This window comes from Ornithodoros turicata, unplaced genomic scaffold, assembly GCF_037126465.1.
Source record: "Ornithodoros turicata isolate Travis unplaced genomic scaffold, ASM3712646v1 Chromosome14, whole genome shotgun sequence".
Lineage (NCBI taxonomy): Eukaryota > Metazoa > Arthropoda > Arachnida > Ixodida > Argasidae > Ornithodoros > Ornithodoros turicata.
This window is the reverse complement of record NW_026999314.1, coordinates 2,428,088-2,451,427: the sequence shown is the minus strand read 5'-3', so window position 1 is coordinate 2,451,427 and position 23,340 is coordinate 2,428,088. Positions and strand designations below refer to the sequence as shown.

The 23,340-nt window shown below is 48.4% G+C and overlaps 1 protein-coding gene across 1 annotated transcript; it reads left to right on the top strand.

Moving 5' to 3' along the window:
* The first annotated feature begins 15,528 nt into the window (after nt 1–15,528).
* Nucleotides 15,529–19,998, top strand: LOC135372304 (uncharacterized). The gene is made up of 5 exons (XM_064605949.1): nt 15,529–15,745; nt 15,866–16,153; nt 16,294–17,678; nt 18,212–18,387; nt 19,101–19,998. The coding sequence occupies exons 1-5, from the start codon at nt 15,529–15,531 to the stop codon at nt 19,996–19,998; spliced, it is 2,964 nt and encodes a 987-aa protein (XP_064462019.1).
* The last annotated feature ends 3,342 nt before the right edge of the window (nt 19,999–23,340 follow it).

Below are 23,340 nucleotides of genomic sequence, written 5' to 3'. Positions count from 1 at the left end.
TCGACGCATGAGAACTGGGCCTATCCAGATGCGGGACTTGGATACGAGTTATAAACATTTTGGGATCGTCCCGCGTGTGTGTCCAAAAGCAAATCCAAGATACCGGCGACCAGGACTCCTCGAAACAAGCAGGAGAGAAGGCGGCTACGCTATCTGGAACACCAGAGGCTGTATCGGAAAGGACCCAAGGTCCTGTTCCACGAGCTGTCTACTAAGGGATCGGAAGGCGCTTCTATTACCTTGGACGGTATACATGAAGAATTCGACGGCATCATGGCGACATCATACCCCCGTTCTATCTCTGTGCCGCAGTTACCCGGACGTTTGTCTGTACCTGTGACCTGCACCTGTGTGCATCTGAGGAGCAAACTCACAAAATATGGGGTAACGCCAGGGGAAAATACTGTGTTCTTTCGGTAGCCAAATCAACGCCATTCTACTAGTTCGACGCTTTTCTCCCACATTAGGATGGTGCGTCTAAGGAACAAACTCACAAAGTATGGGGCAACGGCAGGGTAAAATACTGTGTTGTTCGAACCCGACTAAGGCATCAGAATTTCGGCCGATAACAATATCGTCAATGCTGCTAAGATTATACAGCAAGATTCTATTGAGCAGATTCGCTTCGGCAGGAGGCTTCCACGATTTGCAGCAGGGATTCCAGGCCGACAAGAGGAACCAATCTCCTACTGCTACAGGGACTGATGAGGTATGCAAAAAGGAAGCGTAGACCACTTTACGTGGCCAGCCTTGACTTGCGAAATGGCTTCGACCTTGTCAGTCACCACGCCATCTTCGAGGCACTTCGGGGCCGCTCTTTGACGGAGGAGTACACAAGTATCTTGAAAGACCTTTATGCTGGTTGCACCACCACCTTCCACCTCCAAGGCTCATCAGACAATATAGAAATTCCAGTGAGAAGAGGCACAAAGCAGGGCGACCCCTTGTCGCCCTACTTATTCAACAGCATTATTGACCCTCTTCTCCATGAGCTCAATGACTCAGGACTTGGCTTTCATAGACACTACAACAGCAGCGGGAATGGCATTCGCCGATGACCTTCTCCTATTCTCCGATAATCATGAGGCTCTACAAGAATTGATCAACATAGCGGAACGTTATCTCAAGCAGGTCCCTCGAAAACACAGTACTTTGGATGGAAGTGGTCATAAGAACGTGGATGGTTCGACTATGGTGTAGCCCCTATACTAGTGGATGAATGTACTATTCTACCAGTGTCGAGGGAGCAACCCCTTACATATTTGGGACTCAGGATCCACGTCCACAGTGGACCCTCGATGATCGATGAAAGAGCGGAGGAAATCACGAAAGTGATATTTGATGCATCCCTCAAGCCGTTCCAGAGACTACGGTGCTACAAAGAGCTTGTCGTTCAGAGAAGACTCTACACGCTGGCTAACTCCCTCGGGGTCATCAGCCACGCTGAAAAGATTGACAAGATTCACATGAGACAGGCTAAGAAAATGCTCCACCTTCCGGGCTCCTTTCCTTCATCTCACATCTGGATGCCTTGTGGGAGGGGGGCCTGGGAGTACTGCAGTTGGCTTTTGTGGCCACGCAGGTCCAAATTAAGTCTCTGGCACGTCTGCAGCGACTGGCTAATCCATTTGTGGATAGTATTTTCAACGAGATCTTGAGTACCCACATGGGCGCCTTGTGCCATTATGTCGATATTCCGGTTGGGATAACAGACCCCCACGATTTGGCGAAAGTGCTCCACGAGGCGCATGCTCGATGGGCCAGTGAGATGATCAGTGGTTATAAGCAAAAATCCTCATTTGCCCATATGAACGATCAGCTGGCAAATAAGTGGCTCCATGCGGATGCGAGACACCTCAAAGATGGTGATCGCATTAGAGCACTGTGTTTGCGGACGGGAATCTATCCCTGCAAGGCTCTGTATAATAAGCATGCAGTGGATCCCAGGGACAGGCTCTGTCACCACTGCCACGAATCGGAAGAAACTCCTGTGCACATCCTGCAATTTTGTGAGCGAGTTCATGGCCCGCGCGTCGAAGGACACAATTATATCTGTGATCAAGTGGTCAGGCTGACGGGAAAGTACAATCCCCAAGCCAAGGTGATGCAAGAACAAGTATTCTCGACTCAGGGCCTCAGGTTGAAGCCGGACATTGTCATCCATGACAAGGACGAAGTTATGACAGTCGATGTCGCTATCGCCTGGGACAATGCGGTTTCAACCCTCGAGAAGAAGTTTAAGGAAAAAGTCGTGAAATACGAACCACTGAGGCAATGCTTCCCAGGCAAGACAGTTACGATCGCTGGCCTGGTTTTCGGCGCGAGGGGGCTAACCTGTTCCTCAACTCGAAGGGTGTGCCAGGCTCTCGGCTTTACAAGGGCTGACGTGGCATGGTTGGCCTCTAAGACACTTATCGGGAGCCTCATCTGTTTCAGTCGCTTCGTGCGCATGATATAGCGGCTCTGTTCTTCTTCTGTCGTCATCTCGGATTCCTGGCGGTTTTTATTATTAATTTAACTGGATTAGCCTGGGTTTTAGTGTTCCCAATTTCTTATTCTTTTGACCTGGACCTCAAGAACGGGATCTGGGCGCCACCAACCGTGCGTTGCTCTATGGGTATCGCATGGCACGCAATCCTGGACTTAGTCCGTTTTTTAACCCCCTTCTGTGGGGGACAATGTTGTTTTAGCCAAATAAACGCCATTCTACTCCTTCGACGCTTTTCTCCCACATTAGGATCGTGCGTCTGAGGAACAAACTCACAAAGTATGGGGCAATGGCAGGGGAAAATACTGTGTTCTTTCGTAGCCAAATAAACGCCATTCTACTCATTCGACGCTTTCTCCCACATTAGGATCGTGCGTCCGAGGAACAAACTCACAAAGTATGGGGCAACGGCAGGGGCAAATACTGTGTTCTTTCAACCCGTCTCGGGGGGGTGGTTGCCAATGTTCCCCCTGTGAGCTCTTTTGGTTTGCGTTGCGGACAGCTTTGTGCCTCTGCTAGTGCTCTTGCTACTTTTTTGTTGTGTTTCCCTTGGCAACCGGGCGTACCCACGTTTTCGTCGTGCCCCCTGGGCGGAAGCCAGGTTTGTCTGGCTCCCGGCTATGTGGTCCGCCCCCGGGTTTTACCCGTTGAGTGTGGCAATTCTAGTATTTGCTTTCTTCAGTGAGCCTGGTATTCTGTCAGGTCTGCTACCACACCTCTCCCCACATCCTGTGCTCCTCTCTATTCCTACCCATGGAGTCTAGAGTGATAATCTATCCACCCGATGACCTGAGCTGTACAGAGTGTGCAATGGTCTCTTCATCTCGATCAGGGTTCCAACAGCGTTATGCTGCGGTCCACGAAATCCGTATCACTTGGCTATGCTCTAATTGTCAACAAAAATAATTTGAGTTGGTGCGCTCGATATCCTCGCATCTTACTAAATGCTCACGAAGATGCCCTGCGACCACGCAGCCGCCAAGGGCTTCATCCTCTGGGGCGATAGCGATGGCACGATTGCCTGCGACTTGTCCAGAACAGCCAGAACCAAAAGATGAGGACCAACAGGTCGACGCAACCAGTGCAAACATCAACTCTCATGGCTGGTGGACCGAGTCTGAATTGCGGGCCCTTGCTAATCTTGAAACCACCATGATGCACCACCCTTTTATCAACCAGGAACCGGCAAACCGGTTTACGACAAGGTCATTGATGGAGATTCGAATGCAGAGACATCAACAGCGTTATAAAGACATTTTGCAAATGGCTCTACGGAATACACTAACAGCCATTTCATGCATGGCGGTGCATACAGCTAGATCAGCCGGATATTTTGTACCGCGATAGCAGATCGACATCGACAGTGCGTAGTGCCGAAACTATAAAAAGGTTCTGGAGACACCACACCTTCAGTGGGCACGGCGACACGGCTGCGAGTATGATGCTAATCGGGCGATACTGTTTTACGATACAGGTTAGTAGTGACTTCTCTACTATTCGCAGTAACTGCTTGTGCATTGTTGTGTTGCCGTGCCCAAAGAGGTGTAGTGCTATCGTTTACGATTGTTACCTTTCCCTGAAATTGTTGTTGTGTGGGGATGTCGAGACAAACCCTGGGCCATCTGTTGAGCAAATGTTTGAAAAGCTATTACAAGGCCAAAATGAAATTCGAAATGAAATCGTGGAATTGAGAAAATCACACGAAACTCTCGACAAGAAAGTCGGAGCCATCAGCGATCGGCTTATGGACTGCGAAAGGTCTATTGCGAATGTAGATGACAGTTGTAGGCAAATCGACCGACTACAAGAGTCCGTTATGGCATTGAAAGAAACCATTAGAAGGCAGCAAAATAAGTTGGTTGACCTGGAAGATCGGAGCAGGCGGTCAAACCTTGTAGTTTACGGTATACCGGAGGTAACTGGAGAAACCACTGAGGATCTTAAGACTAACGTTATAAAGCAAGTGTTTGAGGAGAAGCTGGGAGTCCCATGCAAATCTGTTGCCCGAATTCATCGCATTGGCAAACCGGGCCCAAAAAGACCCGTTATTCTTTTCTTCCAAGACTATACGGAAAAAGAGGATGTGCTGAGAAACGCAAAGAAACTAAAGGGAACAAATATTTTTATCAGGAACGATTTTTCACGTGTCACCTTGCATAAAAGAAAATGTTTGTGGGACAGCACATCCACCCACAGAAGTAATGGTGCACAAGTTAAGCTGATAAATGATAAAGTAAAGATAAACGGTAGGATGTACTACTGGGACAATGACAAAGACAGTATGTGTGTCCTTGATTCTAGAGCCCCAAGCGCAGAATGACATAATAAATCCAGTAAAGAACTGATCATGGTATGCTTGAACTCGCAAAGTATTGTCAACAAAGCAACTGAGTTAGAAGAGGTGTTATTGTTTTATAATCCGCACGTGGTCGTTATTACTGAAACGTGGCTGAAATCAGAAATACTTGATGAAGATATTTTCCCTCCGACATATAAAGTATACAGACGTGATAGACAGTCCAGAGGTGGTGGCGTTGCTATCCTTGTTAGAAAGAATATTAATGCTGTGCTTTTAGATTGTATTGATAATCATGAAAGCTTATGTTGCAAGATTAACTTTTGGGGACACAGCTTGATTTTGATGGGTGTGTACAGGCCACCATCTGCAAGCCCTGAATTTTTACAAGATCTATATGACTATGTAGGTAATTTTCGGCAAAACAAAGTTGTGATTGCTGGCGACTTTAATTTAGGGAATATAGACTGGGTAGCACAAAAACCAAGTGAGGGGAACGTGAAAAGTTCTGAACTTCTTTTGGATATGATGTTTGCTTATGACTTAAGTCAAGTTGTGCGGGAACCTACGCGAGTTACTAACACAAGTTCATCTATTCTGGACTTGGTTTTTTGCAGTAATAGCACTAGGAATTGTTCAGTAAGTGTTAATCAAGGTATATCTGATCATAGGCTGGTTTGTTGGACGTACCGATTCGAGCAGCTAACAAAGTCAAAACCTAATAAATACATCACTGTCAAGGATTATGATAACGGTAATGACACAGCTATTGCACAGTATCTAAATGATTCATTTGAAACTTTCACGGATACTGATGTAAATGCACTGTGGAATAAATTTAAAACCTCTTGTAGGTATTGCCTGGAAACATTTGTACCTAACAAAAAGAAAAAGGTGGGTCGAAGTAACCCCTGGGTAAATCGAGAAATAATTCACCTAAAGCGCAAGATAAAGAGGTTACGGCGGCGCCCAAATTATGATAGGCACGTGGTTACAGAGCTTAAAACAACTTTGCGTGCAAAGTTATGCCAAGCAAAAGACTTTTTTCTTTCGAGTACGTTAACAAACTTTGCGAAACACTCGCCACGAAAATTTTGGAACTATATGACCGAACGAAAGGAGGCTGTTGATCAGATACGCCATGACAACGTAGTAATTACTGATCAGAAACATGTCGCGGAATTATTCAACACTTATTTTCAAAGTGTATTTTCCTCTGGGTCGTGTTCAGTTTTGGCTCTTGAGAACGAAAATAATAATGCACAGATAGAGATAACATATAATGGAGTGCTTCCAATGTTACTAGGCCTTGATGTAAAGAAATCAGTTGGGCCAGATGAGATCCCCTTGGCGTTCTTGAGAAGGCATGCGGAGTCACTGGGTAAATATTTAACTGTCATTTTTAGGCAGTCTCTTTCGACATGCAATATTCCAGACGAATGGCGTGTTGCACGTGTGGTTCCAATTTTCAAAAAGGGAGATCGATCACTCATCAGTAATTACCGCCCCATATCGCTTACTTGTATCCCTTGTAAACTGTTAGAACACATAATATCAAACTATCTGTCATGCTTCCTTGAACAAAACAACATTCTTAGTCATTGTCAACATGGGTTCCGGCGGGGCTTATCTACAGTTACACAGTTAGTATCAATAGTACTCGAGTTTTCTATGGTTCTAGACAAGTCAGGACAGGTTGACGTAATCTTTTTAGATTATTCGAAAGCGTTCGACAAGGTACCACATGAAAAACTACTTGTTAAACTAAACAACCTTGGAGTGCCTTCTAACTTATTAAGGTGGATCCAATCATATTTAAGGCAGCGCGAGCAATATGTAGTAATTGGAAGCAATCGATCTAGACACTTGAATGTCACGTCCGGGGTTCCACAGGGGTCTGTATTAGGTCCGCTCCTGTTTTTAGTCTATATAAATGACTTAGCGGAGTTCTTGGGTACCGATGTGTCAGTTCGCATGTTTGCAGACGATTGTGTAGTGTATTCCCCAGTATCTTCAAGCCACGATCAAAAACTCTTAAACTGTGCGTTATCTAAACTGAAAACTTGGTGTGATACATGGGACATGGTTATTAATTTGGAGAAAACTGTCTTTATGACTATAACAACCAAAAAACAATCCCTAAGGTACGAGTACACTATTAACAACAGTAAAATATCCCAAGTGAATTATTACAGATATCTTGGTGTCACAATAACAAGTGACCTGAAATGGACAAAGCACATAGAAGACTTATGTTCGTCAGCTCGTCGAAAACTGGGTGTCCTTAGAAGACGTCTCAAAAACACGAACGTGACTGTGAAGCTAATGGCATTTAAAACGGTGATCCTTCCCACCCTCGACTACGCCAGTATTGTATGGGATCCCCATACGAAAGTTGACATTGAGAAAATTGAGAAAATCCAGAAATTAGGATTGCGCTTTATTTATAACCGGTATGATAGGCTTGCTTCGATGACCGAGCTGATGACTAAGGCAGACCTTCTACCGCTACAGCAACGTCGTAGACAAGCTCGATTGAGGTTTATGTATTCTCTTTATTTCCATCGCATAGGTTTAAATCGGAGCAATTACATATCGGAACTAAATACAAGAACAGGTAGACATTCTCATGGGCATGCTATAACACCCATATTTGCGCGTACTAACAGATTTAAGTATTCTTTCTTTCCTCGGACCATTGAAGAGTGGAACCGATTACCATCTGAAGCCTTTTGCTCCGACAATGCCTTCTCATTAGCAGTGGAATGCCAGTGCACCTAATTAGAGCAATTTATAGCTACAGCATGTGAGTACCGCAGGTATGTCGCTTTTGTACGCCCTGATATCTGTCCTGTATTCACTCCTACATGGGCCCTTCGGGCCTGCAGTATCGTTGAAATAAATAAATAAATAAATAAATTTCATCGGCTGTTATGGGTGCTGTCAATCAAGATTACCCTTCACAGGCTGTAAATGCCATCCAGGTCGAAGTTCCGGAGCTCCTTAGCTCCCGAGATCAAGAGTCTGAGGCCGTTGCTCTTTCAGGAAATGGCTCTTATTCGAGTTAACAGCATATAGAGGGATTCCCCGATGTGTCCGTGGTTGGGCCTCCCGCCGCTTCGGCCGGCGGGGCCTCGGATGTGCCCGCTGTGGCCGCTGACCCGCTTGATTTGCCCTGCCTTGTCACCACTCAAGGAGAGGCCTATGGCCTATCGACTAGCGCCAGTTCACCCTGTCCGACGAACACCCCTGCAATCGATCTATCCGATGATATTTTGCAGTTGGCCGGTCTGATTGCCAGAGAACGGACTGCTCATTCTGGTTTTACTTCGACGACCCTGCAAGGGGTCCTAGGAGGTACACCCGTACGGAAACCTCCTGGCCATGCGAACACGACTATGCAGATCAGAGAACTGAGCACCCCAGATGACCGGTTGCCGGTTGATCACAATTACAGGGGCATTAGTGGTGTGGACGGGCGATTGGGCGGGGAGGCGGCGGGTTCGGCTGGGACCCCGGGGGCTTGGGCGCGTGGGGACTCGCCCTTGGCGATGTCGGGGACGAATGCTTCTTTGACCATGAATGCCGAGACTATTATGAACGACTTTCAAGAACTCGGCTTTATGGACCCTCTTCTTATTAACAGACTAATATCGGCTCCTGCCTCAGCTGAGGATCTCAAAGAAATCTTCATCAAGTTTGGAGTGACGATGGAGTCCCCGAGAGGGCGAAGGCCTCCTGCAAGAGTGACGCCCAGAAGAATAGAGCCTACTAACAGATCTGGAAGAAAACGCTTAAGGTTAAATGAGCACCAAAGGTTGTATCGTTTGGGACCTAAAGTGCTCTTACATCAGTTGATGACCCAAGTAGAGGATGGGGCCAGTTCCTTGTCGCTGAGAGATATCCATGACTTTTTCGACCCTCTCTTGTCTGGTTCCACTGTTCGACCCGAGGTGGCTATGTCATCTACAAATAAGACCACGGTGGAAGTTTTGCTCTTCTAGCTGGAAGATGTGAAAGTGGCCCTTTCTGGCATAGACAGAAAAGCTGCCCCAGGCACGGACCGAGTATCTGTGAACGACCCGTTGACAGTGGACTCTAGGATACTGTTGCATATCATGAACAACTTTTTCGTATTCAGGGCCATACCTGAGGAGCTGAAGAGGTCGAAGACCGTCTTTATTCCAAAAAAGACCGCTCCCAAATCGGCAGGTGATGTCCGACCGATCACCATGTCACCGATGCTATGCCGTCTGTACTCGAGATTACTTCTCCAGCGTTTGTCGGCCCAGAATTCCTTCCACCCAATTCAGGGAGGGTTCCAAGACGATCGTGGAACGAGTACCAACCTGTTGACCCTCCAGGCTATTATGAAAATTCTAAAAAAGAGGAAGAACAGCTTATATGCTGTTAGCCTAGACGTTCGGAAGGCGTTCGACTGCGTGTCGCACCAGGCCATTGCAGCAGCGGCGCGCGGTAGAGGCATCCCAGAGCATTACATAGAAGTGCTCGAATATCTCTATCGTGGATGCTCTACCACCTTTTACTGGAACGGAGGGACTGATGGGAGGATGGTACCCGTTCGGCAGGGTATTAAACAAGGTGACCCACTCTCACCCTACCTATTCAATGCTGTCCTTGAACCGCTGCTGCAAACTCTTAATGGTTCAGGCTTGGGACTACAAATTGACGGCAGACACGCAGCCACAATGGCTTTCGCAGACGATGTGATGCTCTTCTCCTGCAGCCTGGAGGGACTGAAGGCCCTGATTGGGCAGACGGAGGAATATCTCGGTCAGGCGGGACTTGTACTTAACCCGGAGAAATCTCAGTACTTCGGATGGAAGTATGACGGTAGAACCAAATGGCTCAGCTATGACATCACCCCGATAATCATTGGTGGCAGGTTGGTCCACCCGAAAGGGAAGGATAAAGCGATAACATATCTGAGAATCCAAATATATGTCAACAGACACTCTCTCGCTCATGATCTCAGTTGTCTCGCGACGTAAACACCCAATTATTATTATCAACAGACACTCTAGAGTCCGCGACTGCCTAACAGAGAAAATGATCCACCTGATCTGCTCGGCTGCTGAAGCCTTTTCAAAAACTAAAGTGCCTGAGGCAGCTGGTATTGCCAAGATATTTATACCAAGTTGCCAATGTATTGGGGCTGCTTTCGCAGGCTTACAAGCTCGACAAGGGTATTCGGAATAACGTCAAAAGGCAATGCATGTACCGCATTCGTTCCCCAGCGCCCACGTTCACCTCCCGGCCAGCGAGGGAGGACTTGGTATTTTACATTTAGAATGGGTTGCTGCGGCGGTGCAGTTTAAGGCCCTAACCCGGATGGTGAGGCTGGCACACCATTTTGTGGACGCCGTTTTCACTTCTGGACTGCACGAGAACACTACGAGATTGGCGTCACATCTTGGCATCCCTGAGGGGATCACGGGCCGCTATGAAGTTAGCAATGCCTTGAAGAGTTTGCAGAGGGTGTATTGGGACAGGAGAATCGCAAGTAATAATAACAAGTCTTTTTGCCCATAGGAAGGAGCCTTTGGGCAACTCCTGGTTGGGCTGCGATTCCCGCATTATGAAGGACGGAGACCGTATTCGGGCTCTACGTCTACGCACCAACTTGTATCCCCCTCTCAAACAGGCACGCCCCAGGAATTGTCGTCATTGCGGCCAGGGGCCTGAAACGGTGTTCCACATCCTTCAGGAATGCGAGAAGGTCCACCTCCCCCGGGTTGAGCGGCATAATTTCATATCAAAACAGATCGCTCGCTTGCTCCGCCACTACAGCCCTGAGGCCACGGTGATCGAGGAAAAATTAATAACTTCGACAACTGGCGTCCGTTTGAAACCAGATTTAATTTTCTCGAAAGGCGACGAGAGCCAAATTTTGGACGTTGCGATCGCCTGGGACGCCAGTACCTCGACACTGACCGATATCAACAAGGCCAAAGTGGCTAAATATGTTTGCCTTGCTGGGTCCTTCCCTGGTAAGAGAGTTGCAGTACACGGTCTCTGTTTTGGTGCCAGGGGGGGAACGTGTGCGGGGACTCGAAGAGCTCTGAAAGAACTGGGATTCAAGAACAACGACGTTTCTTGGTTGGCGGCAAAGGTGTTGGTTGGCAGCCTTATTTGTCTGACCAGGTTTGGTAACATGGTGTAGGATTTCGATTGGTTCGGTTTTATGAGCACCGGATGTCTTTTTATGACGACTTCTCACCATCTTGTGTGGCAGTTCTTTCTTTTTACTTCTTCAGCTGATGATGATGATGATCGCAGTTTTTATAGCGCATGAACTTCTTCAGCTACTTTCATCGCTTTTATAAAAGTGGCTGCTTTGGGGCCCGTTAGCCTGGCTGCGGGGAGTGGTCCTCTGCGGTCTGGCCGCACCCACTTTTGTTGTCGTCGTTTTTTACCTCTTTCGTGGAAATAGTCGTTTTAGCCAAACAAACGCCATTCTACTCATTCGACGCTTTTCTCCCACATTAGGATCGTGCGTCTGAGGAACAAACTCACAAAGTATGGGGCAACGGCAGGGGAAAATACTGTGTTCTTGCGAGAGGTCTACCTTCACTAAGAGCAAGTCTATGTCATCTCACTTCAGCCCCAGATTCATGCTAATACGTTGTTACCTCAGCTGGAGTGCCTAATGAAGCCTCCTACACTGCCAGTCTGACTGCTGAACGTACTTCTCAGAATGCCTCAGATCTGTCCGTGTCGAGAGAAATCTCGCTACTAGCTGAAGCCTTGGACCTGGCGGTGGCAGTGCCGCCTTCTGGAATATTTGGCTCCACAAATTATGGTCCTGGCTCACAGACGGAGACATATTCCTCTCCTGCTACTATTGTAAATCGAGGCAATGAGACTGTACTCCATGAGCCTGAGTGTGGTGGGGGCGAGGACGGTGCGCGGTCCGCCTTACCGTCTGTCGCGGGCGGGTTTGGAGCGGCTGTGGATGGGGTGGTGGCGTCTCGCACAATCGAAGGCAATAGATGCGATGATGAAGCGGGGCCCTGTCGAATAAATTCTGCTCCCCATGATGACGGTCCCGTATTATCCTATGGGAGATGGACTGACCAAGATTTACGGGCCCTAGCCCTTATGGAGTGTGACCTGATAGGACATCCCTTTATCAACCAGCAGCTAGCGAAGCAATTTCCTAGTAGATCACTCATGGCCAGTAGGATGCAACGACACCAAAACCGATATCAGGTCATCTTGCGTGGCATCCTCGCTGACAGAGAAAATGCCAGAGTGTGTCAAAGGGCGCCAGGCCCAGCCAGTACCACATTGTCCCAAGTGAGCATTGAAGATATAAAGCGGGACCTGGCTACTGCTGGTGTTACGGATGAGGCTTTAGCTTATAGTTTGGGTACTGTTCCCATTACCATAAGGGACATGAAGAAGCTTTTCTCCCTCTTTGGAGTTCGACAAGCTGCCGTGAAAAAACCTTCTAGAAGACGGCAGAACCACTAGAATGTCGAGGGCAAAATCGTGGGGCCAGACGCAAGATGAGATTCCTTAGGCACCAACACCTGTATCGCCTGGGCCCCCAGGTCTTTGCCCATCAATTATTGATGGAGCAGGGTCAGGGAGGCGCGTCTCCCCAACTACATGATGTCCATGAACTTTACGATCCTATGTTCTCGACGGCGTCAGGTCCTGTAGGGGGCGAACTGGAATCAACAGTTAAGGTACAAGTGCCAGTGGAACTGATTACAGTTGAAGAGGTGGCAATGGCGCTCAATAGTTTGAACGCCAAAGCGGCCCCTGGCCCTGACGGGTTAACTGTGAACGAGTTGACTAAAATTCCTACCTCGATGCTGGCCCACGTGTTCTCAAGTTTCAAGACGTTCCTGCTGAGTTGAAACATTCTAAAACGGTATTTATACCGAAGTCTTCTTCTTCTAAGTGTGCCTCAGACTTGCGCCCACTGACAATGTCATCCATGGTCACTCGACTCTTTTCCAAGAACTTGCTCGCTAGGTTTTCAGCTGATAACTCCTTCCACACCTTTCAGGGTGGATCCAGGATGACAGGAGTTCTAGCACAAACATCTGTTGCAGGGCGTAGTGAAGTTTCTTAAGAAAGCAAAAAAGAGCCTGTTCGCAGCTTCATTGGACATCCGCAAAGGTTTTGATGTGGTTGGCCATGAGGCCATATTTGGCGCGCTAAGAGGCAGGGGATTCCCGGAGTTTTGTATTGCCCTCCTCCGGAACCTCTATGAGGGAGCTAGCACCTCTTTCTTCTTGAACGGTGTCTCAGATGGTCATAAGATACCTGTGCGAAGGGACATCAAGCAGGGGGATCCCCTCTCCCCCTTTCTTTTTAATGCAATTTTGGATCCCTTTTTGCAGAAGGTCAACGCCAAGGGACTGGGGGTCCAGGTGGAGGGAGCCGATGCTGCGGCCCTAGCCTTCGCCGATGATATTCTTCTGATCGCTCCTAGCGTTGAGAGTCTGAATGCACTTGTCCGCGATACGGAGCAATATTTGGCTGGAGTGCAGCTCTCCTAAAACCCCGCCAAAACTCAATACTTCGGCTGGCGGTACGACGGCATACGCAAGTGGTTTAATTACAGTTTGCCTCCCTTGCGTATAGCTGGGAGCGCGGTTCGCATCATCGGCAAGAACGAACCAATTAGATACCTGGGCCTCCAGCTCTTTGTGAATAAGCCTCCCAAGGCATGTGACGAAATGACCGAAAACGTCTCGAGGATTATTACCACAGCTGCCCTCAAGCCTTTCCAGCGCGTCAAGTGTTTGAGCCTCATGGTAGTGTCTCGTTATCAGTACATTCTTTCCAACGCTCTGAATGCGGCGAGAGAAGCGTTGCGCCGAGACAAGCTTTTGCTATCAAGAAATTGCTCCATCTTCCAATGTCTTTTCCTACCACCCACGTACACCTGCCTACCAGAGAGGGTAGTCTTGGAGTTGCCCAACTTGAATGGTCGGCTGTTGCCGCCCAGACCAAAGCGTTTGCCCGAATGGCGCGTCTAGCACATCCTTTCATCGATGCCATTCTTTCCACTTCCTTGGCAGACGTCTACGAGCGGGTTTGCAAGCATCTCGATATTCCCTATGGCCTTGTCTCTCAGAGAGATGTTAGCTCTGCTCTACTCGAGGCTCGGAAACGATCGATTGAGCGAGCGCGACAGCCCTACACAAACGCCTCACTTTTCTCCCATGTCAAGGAGCCCGTTGGGATTCAGTGGCTTGAGCCTGATTGCCAGTATGTCGTGGATGGCGATAGAATTAGGGCACTGCGGCTACGAACTAATCTATATCCTACTAAAGCCTTATCCAACAAAGGCTCGATCGATCCCAACGCGACTAAATGCAGGTATTGTAAGAATAAAGAAGAAACCACATTCCATATATTGCAGCAATGCGAGAAAATACACTTCCCAAGGATCGAGCGGCACAACTTTGTGTGTCGGCAGATAGTTCGATTGATACGAAAATATAATCCGTTGGCCCAGATTGAACAGGAGAACGTATACGCCACGACAACCGGGGTCCGGCTCAAGCCGGATATTGTTCTTAAAGGTGGCAACGATGTAGTGATACTTGACAAGGCAGTGGCGTGGGATGCGTCTCCGAAAACGCTCGAAGAGGTCAACAGGGGAAAGGTTCTCAAGTACACACCCCTAGTTCATTCTTTCCCTGGCTCCAATGTTAGGATCGCTGGCTTATGCTTCGGGGCTCGTGCGGGCACTTGTGCCACCACGAGAAAGGTCTTGAAGGATCTGGGCTTCTCTGGTCGAGATGTTGGATGACTTGCCGCCAAGGTTTTGGTTGGAAGCCTTATCTGTCTTAGTCGGTTTGGATAAATGGTCTGACTTCCAGGTTCCCTGTTATTTATGAAGAGTTAGGTTCCAGTGTTCTGGAGTTTATTCTGTGTGTTTTATTCCTCTTAATGCTCTGTAAGGAGATCTGTTGCGGCCAAATGGCAGAACAACGCTTGCCCGAAAGGGCATGGCCGCAAAGTACTTCCTTCGGAGCTTAATGTTTTTTTACCTCTTTTTTTTTGTTTTTTACTAGTCAAATCAACGCTATTCTACTTATTCGACGCTTTTCTCCCACATTAGGATCGTGCGTCTGAGGAACAAACTCACAAAATATGGAGTAACGGCAGGGGAAAATACTGTGTTCTTTCGGTAGCCCAATAAACGCCATTGTACTCATTTGACGCTTTTCTCCCACATTAGGATCGTGCAACTGACGAACAAACTCACAAGACATGGGGTAACGCCAGGGGAAAATACTGTGTTCTTTGGGGTGGTGGCTCAGCTAGTCTTTCGTGCTGTGTGATCTTTGAGCAATTGTGCCTGCGAGCTCTTTAGGTGTCAGTAGCTGAGCCACAGTGCGGTCCAGCCTCCTCGTGGCGCCCCCTGGTAACGGCAACAGCAGCCGGCTAATGGACCGCACGAGGCCTTTGGTCTGGGTGTGAGCGAAAGCTTCGTATTTGTGTTCGCTTCAAAACTCTGTTTCTGACAGGGAGTATTAAGCTCCTCCCACTGTTAATGCATCCGGAGGAATCCCAGTTCAGCAAGGCTTACATCATGGAAAAGTGGATAGGGTCTTAGCCCTCCCCAAGGCCTGGTGTGTCATCGATGCAGCAACCCAGAAACATCATGCCCATAGTTGGAGCGACATTATGCAACCCACGGAATGACATTAGTGTGGAAGTGTGACATCTGCAAGCGGAGTCCAGTAAGGTGATGTCATCGCATTACACCAACTGTAAGTGCCGAGCTTCCGACGGGCCGGGGGCTTCTGCGCCGGCTGGTGCCGGTGCGGGGGGCTCCGTGGCGGGCGGGGGCTCCTGCGCCGTGGTCACTTCGACGGCCTCCAGCGGTTCTTCGGCGAACGCCGTATACGATGGTCCTTGTCCTTCTACTCAGACCGAGACTGTTACTGATCTTCACCAAAGTCAGAGTGAGCACACGCCAGACATAGAGACTGACATTTCTTGCTAAGCCGAAGAAATCGTCGCAGTAGTTGGGAGGCCTAGAACCCCCAGTGATCCCACTCATGAGCACGACATTTCCGCTTTAGCGGAGGCTTTGGCTGCGGCGGAGGGCTTGTCCCCTCCTCCACACTACCATTCGGAAGGAGTTTCCTTATATGGCGCTCCCTGCTTAGCCAATTCCGATCAGTCTGGTCACGAAGGAGCCACCACGCCTCGCCCTGTGGGCGGGCCTGCCGAGACCGCTGGTGGTGCGTCGGCGAGCGATCTGGCGCCGGGGCCGTCGGTTGGCTGGGTGCCTCCTGGGCCGGTGCCGGCGGGAGTGGATGTCTCCCTTTCGGCGTCTCGATCTTCCCCATGTGCCAACGAGGATGCTGGTATGCAGCCAATGGAAACCACGGCTTGTTTGTCCTACGGGAGGTGAACAGGCGCGCAAATGCGGGCCTTGGCCCTGCTTGAGAGAGAGCTTTTGCACCATCCATTCATTAATCACGAACTGGCTCAACGTTATTCCCAGGTCGATCGTTAATGGCTATACGCATGATGCGTCATCAACAGAAGTACAAGACCTTCCTACAAGAATGCCTCGCCGCACGTTCTCGAGACTACGCTCAGCCAGACCCTGGCCCACCATCTCCAGATTTGAGCCGGACAACAACACCATCTGATGTCCGAGAAGATTTAGCGGCCGTAGGTCTTGTTGATGATGCACTGAGCTATAATATAAGCCAAGCTCCTTTGGGAATGGACGATTTGGAGATTCTTTACAAGCATTTTGGAGTGCAGAGGCGACAGCAGCGGAAACAGCATGGCAAGTCTAAGCGCCCTGTCCACCACGCCAACAACTTGAACCGAAATGCTAGACGAAGAGAAAGGTTCCGAGAACACCAGCGGCTATACCGCCTGGGCCAGAGGGTCTTGGCCCATGAGCTCTTAATGAATCAATTTGAGGACTCCTCGTCCGTCAACCTCGAAGACGTTCACGACCCCTTGTTTTCATCCGTTTCAAGGCCTGTCCAGGGAACTATTAACTCGACAACCAAGATGAAAGTCCCGCTGGGCCCTGTGGTCGAGGCCGAAGTCATCCGGGTTATGGACAGCTTGAACGACGGGGTAGCTCGGGGGCTGGACGGGATCACCGGTCCAGAACTTAAGAAGATTCCAGCGAGGATCCTGACGCATGTGCTGAACAACTTCATGAAGTTTCAGGACATCCCGGAAGATTTAAAGATGTCAAAGACTGTCTTCATCCCAAAAGCAGCTACACCAAGATCCGCTTCAGACCTACGTCCCATCACAATGTCATCGGTGCTCTGTGGAGTGTTCTCGAAGATCCTGTTGAGTCGTCTGTCTCAAGAGAACACTTTCCACCCGCTGCAAGGCGGGTTTCACGACGACAGAAGTACAAGCACGAATTTGCTACTGCTTCAGGGCCTGGTGAAGTACTCGAAGAAAAACAAGAAAAGCCTGTACGCTGCAAGCCTAGACGTCAGAAAGGGTTTCGACACCGTCTCCCATGAGGCAATCTTCGCCGCTCTGAGAGGAAGAGGATGTCCAGAATATTACATTACTTTGATACGGAACCTGTATAGCCACGCCTCCACTTCCTTTTTCCTGAATGGGAAGACAGATGAGCGCCAAGTGTCTACAAGGCAAGGGATAAAACAGGGTGACCTCCTGACGCCCTTTCTTTTTAATGTGGTTTCGGATCCACTGCTTCAAAAGCTCAATCGCAAGGGAGTTGCCGTCCAGGTGGGAGGTGCTGAGGCCGGATGCATGGCCTTCGTGGACGACGTGCTGCTAATGTCGTCGAGCTTCGACGGCCTTCGGGCCCTCATACGCGATGCTGAAGTCTATCTCGCTAGGGTTCAACTCCATCTGAACCGGCGAAGACGCAATATTGTGGGTGGTGCTACAGCGGGGTGCGTAAATGGCTTGATTACGCTTTGCCACCCATCACTATTGCTGGCGTCGTCGTCACGTCGAGAGACAAGAGTTCACCTGTCACCTACCTGGGACTTCAATTTTATGTCAACAAGCCCCCGAGACCAACGAATGATATAACTGAGGCTACGATTCAAGTCCTACGTGGTGCTGCCTTGAAGGCTTTCCATTGACTACGGTGCCTCAACATCCTGGTACTCCCCAGATTTCTGTATATTCTGTCGAACGCCCTGAGCGTTATGCGGGAGGCCAGAAGGAGGGATAAGAGCACGAGGGTGGCTGTCAAGAAGTTCCTACATCTTCCCCTCTCTTATCCGAACATTTACGTTCATCTATCGACGAGAGACGGTGGACTTGGGGTGATGCAGTTAGAGTGAACTTCGGCTGTCTGCCAGTTGAAAGCATTGGCCCGAATGGCCCACCTAGCCGATCCGTTTGTAGATGCGGCGTTGGCGGAGGCCCTAAATGAGCAAGTTCAAAAATTATCGTAGGAACTTGGTGTACCAGTAGAAGTTACAGGACGATTGGGTCTCGCAACCGCCATCCACGCAGCTAGAAAGGAGCTCATCAAGAGGAACATACAGGATTACAACAACATGGGACTCTTCTCCCACATTCAGGAGCTAGTCGGCATTCAGCCAGCATGCAATCAACTCGGCTCTAGGAGGTAAGGGACTCCCTGATCGATATATTACTATTTTACGTGACTTTTATTCTGGGTGTACAACGGAGTTCCTCTTGAACGGTCGGAGTGACGGCGCCACCATCCCAGTACGGCAGGGGATAAAACAAGGCGACCCCTTGTCCCCTTTCCTTTTTAATTCCGTACTTGATCATTTGCTGTTTGAACTCAACGCTTCTGGACTCGGCTTCCACATCGGTAGCAGGTCAGCGGCGGTTATGGGATTTTCGGTTGATTTTACATTATCCACAGTGCGTTACAGTCGATGTTGGCAACCACGGAACGTTAGCTCGGCCGGGTCGTACTTAACTTGAATCCAAACAAAACTCAATACTTTGGATGGACTTGGTCCGAGGACCGTGACTGGTTCAATTATGACATGGCGCCCATAACCGTTGCTGGCTGTTCAGTGGAGCCCTTGGACAGGGCAACGCCGCTTAAGTACATCGGCTTGCGTTTGTCAACCAACAGGGGACCCTTACAGCACCATCCCTACGCGGATGAAGTGGCACGTTTATTGAAAAACGCTGCGCTTCGGCCGTTCCAGAAGGTGCGCTGCTACAAGGAATTAGTTATTCCGAGACGACTGTACACCGTTTCCAACACTTACAAGTGATCAGGGCCACTGAGAAGGCGGATAAAGTCCACCTGGAGTATATAAAGAAGGCTCTGCACTTACCACACTCATTCCCAAATAGTCACTTGTGTCTACCAGCTAGGGAAGGTGGCTTGGGGGTTCTCTGCATTGCATGGACTGGTCCCGCTGTGCAGTACAAGGCGCTTGCACGCTTTCAACGACTTGGAGATGCATTTGTTAATGAGATGTTTGCTTTGGTCCTGAATGACCAGGTGGCCAAGCTGGCCAGCTATTTAGGCATCCCCGAAGGACTCACATCCATCCATGACATTGGGGTTGCCTTAAAGGATGCTCGGCGAGCCTGGTGCGAATCTCTCAAGCGTTCGTACAATAACAAGGGGCTGTTAACGCATCAGCGCGACCACTTGGCCAATAAATGGCTGGATCATCAGAGTCGCTATTTGAAAGACGGCGACCGCATAAAAGTCTTACGTTTGAGAACCGATCTGTACCCCACCAGGTCCCTTTTTAACGAGCACGTTCAGGATCCTTCGGCAAGATTGTGCCACCACTGTAGTGACGCCGAGGAGACGCCATGCCACATTCTGCAGTATTGCCAGCGTGTACACGGCTCAAGAGTTGAACGCCACAACTTTATTGGGAAGCAGGCAGCACGTCTTATCCAGCAGTACAACTCGGACGCTACGATAGAGTGTCAAAGAACGTTTACCGTTGCTGGTGCCAGACTCCGGCCCGGCTTGGTGGTGCACTCAGGGAATGACACCGTTATAATAGACGTGGCCATAGCTTGGGATTCCTGTGTACGTAACTTGGAAAGAAAAAAGAGAAGGTATCCAAGTACGCCTCCCTGGTCACGCTATTCCCTGATCGGCAAGTCCGGGTTTCGGGTCTGGTGTTCGGTGCTCGTGGCGTCACGTGCCCGTCCTCGCGTGGGTTATGTGCTGATTTTCGGCTTACGACTGCAGATGTGGCCTGGCTCTCGGCTAGAAGCCTTGTAGGCAGCCTCATATGTCTATCTCGTTTTGTGCGCGTGGTGTGAGTTCATCTGTTCTACTGCCTACGCCAGACTACTTTTTTCCGATCTTCGGCCCCGCCCGGTTACCCCATTTACCCCTGTGGGGCATGGTTTTTTAGTCGTACTCTTCTTTACCCTTTTATTGACACAACCCAAGTCTAGGGGTAATCGTCAATTTTTCTGAAGTGCGGCGCTTGCGCCGCATGACAGGCACCGTCTGACTTGGGGTTATTTTTACCCCGTTTTCTCGGGGACACTTAAGCCCGTATTCACCAGCCGACTTGAACCATTGGTTTAGTGACGTCGGGTTTAAATCGATCACGTGATTTTTTCGGCTCTGAAGAGCGGTTGACCAAAGGTTGACCACAACGCACGCGCATTATTGGCATTGTCATGAGATGGTGGAGGGGAGGGAGAACGTAGCAGACGACAGAAGGATTGCGAAGAGGAAGCCCCCCTCCAATTTCCTTTTTGATTAGGATGCTGTTGACGATTCGAAAGTTCAGGCGGCGCTGGCACAGCGCTGCTACGTGCCTTTCTTCCATGCTTTCTCTGTATCTGTGAATTAAAAGCTTATCGACATATTGATATGGCCACTAAAATCGTGTACAAAGAGAGCATGTGGCATGTTATTTCAAAAACTGCTTTACGTATTCGCGCGGATGCGATCGTTGCGCTTTTGTCAGTGTCCGGTCGTCGACTGTGGACTGCATCTGCGTTGAGCGTCGATCGTCTGGTTGTCGTTTGTTGTGCGACCTGCTGTGTGCTGAACTGCAACGATCAAGATAGCCTATCGATCGCTGGGGCATTCCAGCAGCGTGTGTTATATGTTGCAACGTTCCCAAGGTGTGTGCGAGCGCTTGATCACGGTAGGCTATGTAAACAGAAAGAACATGTATTGGTGGCGTTATCCTTCATGCGACTCCCACAGCCATAACTTTCATGGTGTTATGGTTTTAAGAAATCGACGTGGTACTTTGTCACAAATCTGCAGTGTGTTAAAGCATCACTTCTGTGGCTGCGTTCCTTCGTGCGCACAACTTACACAGAAAACCTACTCTGGGTGCTGTTCTGTTTACATCCTCGTCCTGTGTTCTTTTCTTTTTGCGCTGTTTTCGTCGTGTCATCTAGGGTGTCTCTGCGTGTGAGCGTGTAAGCTGCCACTATCGTGACCCCCTGTCCCTCTGGCAGCTGCGGTTCTGTGCTCCATTCTTTTCTTCTAAATATCCTTTATATCTGTATATAACATTGTTGTACAAATCATGAAGCGCTCAATTGATTGTTCTGTTCAGCCAACAAAAGTTCATCATTACGTTGTGACTATCTCTTGCTAGGACGAAGCTTCACAAATGGGAACATGATTGCAACCCAATGCATATGCTTGTCATCTGATATGATGCACGTGACATCACAGACATCATAATTGCAAAAGTAAAAGGCCACACTTTAATGCCGTTACAATAGTTATGGGACATTCAGAATTTGTTGTTTATTGACACCACATAAACTACAAACAATCTTCTCCTCGATGTTAAAAGGAACCAAATATCTTGTACGGAAGGAGGTCTTATACCGATTTTGATACTGGTGTTTCAAGCATGGAGCAAACAGGTACGGACCAAGGCAAACACACACAACAAGAGCTGCAACATCAGCTACAAACAAGCCTGTGCTGCTACTTTAATTATTAATTGCATTGTGCCTATTTGTTCAAAGCCATATATTATTGAGGAAACACTTTTATGCACCTGGTCAGGGACTTTCAGTCAGTTTGTGCAGGCTCATTATTTACAAGCGCCTCTCTCGGCCTCATACTTGCATTGTTAACAATTTCACTTCAATTATCATTGTTCCATTACATGCCAAACCATCACCACCAGCAATGCTCAAAAACTCCCCACAGCTTATGCCACGCTATAATATGCCAGGTACATATATGTAAAACAATCAATATTCTCATGTACAGCATTGAAGAACTGCTTACCTGAAATAAAACAAATAAGAGGCGTAGCACATGTACAATCACACAACACAGGCATTTGGTGTAGGTCATGCAATGAAAGTACTGTGCATGAGCTGCCACATGTTCTCTTGGTGATGATGTGAAGGAATGAAGCTTCAACCTTTCCAACTGTTAAATATGTGCTGTGGAGTCTCGCATTGCAATAGCATTTACGTAATCTTTCCTGTAGGCCTTAACTGACAGATGTATGGATGTTAGAACCATTTGTCATGATGTTGATGGCACACTCTTAATTTCAACAAAATTCTGTGATGGTGGTATGGCCATATTCTGTTCATCTTCCACTGGAGAGTGAGAGCGAAGGGACAGGGAAGCTGGTGTGGATTGAGAAAGTACCTGTTCCGTGCAGGTAATATGCAGGACACATCAGAAAGGAATAACCGTGTAATCTTAGAATGTACCTGTGCTGGTATAAGGGTAACAAAGTTGTAACATAACTGAAAGTAAAGTGAAGTATACATACATGTATTAAAAGTAGCTGTTGCTTTAGTTCGTGCAGCATTACTACCATTTCTACTACTCTGCACTTATTGCTCGAGCTGACCTATTCAGACATTGACACGAACAACACAGCCAAACAAGAGACATTGTGGCATTGTTGATAAATAGAGGCATAGCGTTTATTAGTGTCCAACCATCGATTATGGCTGTGTACTTGTGACTGAATTAGTATCGCTCATCGTTGGTTGTGGGACCTGTGTGGTAAACCGAAATAACGAAGATGACCTCGCCTGTCTTTGGGGAAATCCAGCAGCGTTTATTTACGAGCCTACTGCAGTGTTCGCAATGATTCCTCTGCAATTGCTCCGTTACATGCGGTAGGCGAGATAGACAACACAAGAAACAAGGCTTACTGCAGTGACAGACAAGACTTAGTCACTTACAGATTGCAGTTGATGGTGGTGTTTATTGGTAAAATCGCACACCGGGACTACAACATTAAACACAACTTAAAGCTTGACATTTCGAGAACAGTACTGCTTCCATCATGAGAAGCAATGGGCTTGGGTGAATTGCTTGCTTGTCTATTAACAGTAGGTTTTACCCCTCTGGCCTTTGGACTATACCCTAATGTGAATATACGTGCTAACCTTCGGAACGTAAATGTGCGAACTGTGCCCATTGGGACAGCACCCAGTTTGCCTTTGATGGTTCCCACTGGCTGGTCCATACTCTTGAATAACATAGAATTTGAAAATGTCATCTTTACGTCTGCAATACCCTGGAATTTTTTGCGTTCCTTCAAACGCCTTCATTTTGCACCTTTTCCCTCACGAAGTAAGAATATAAAATAAATCAAAC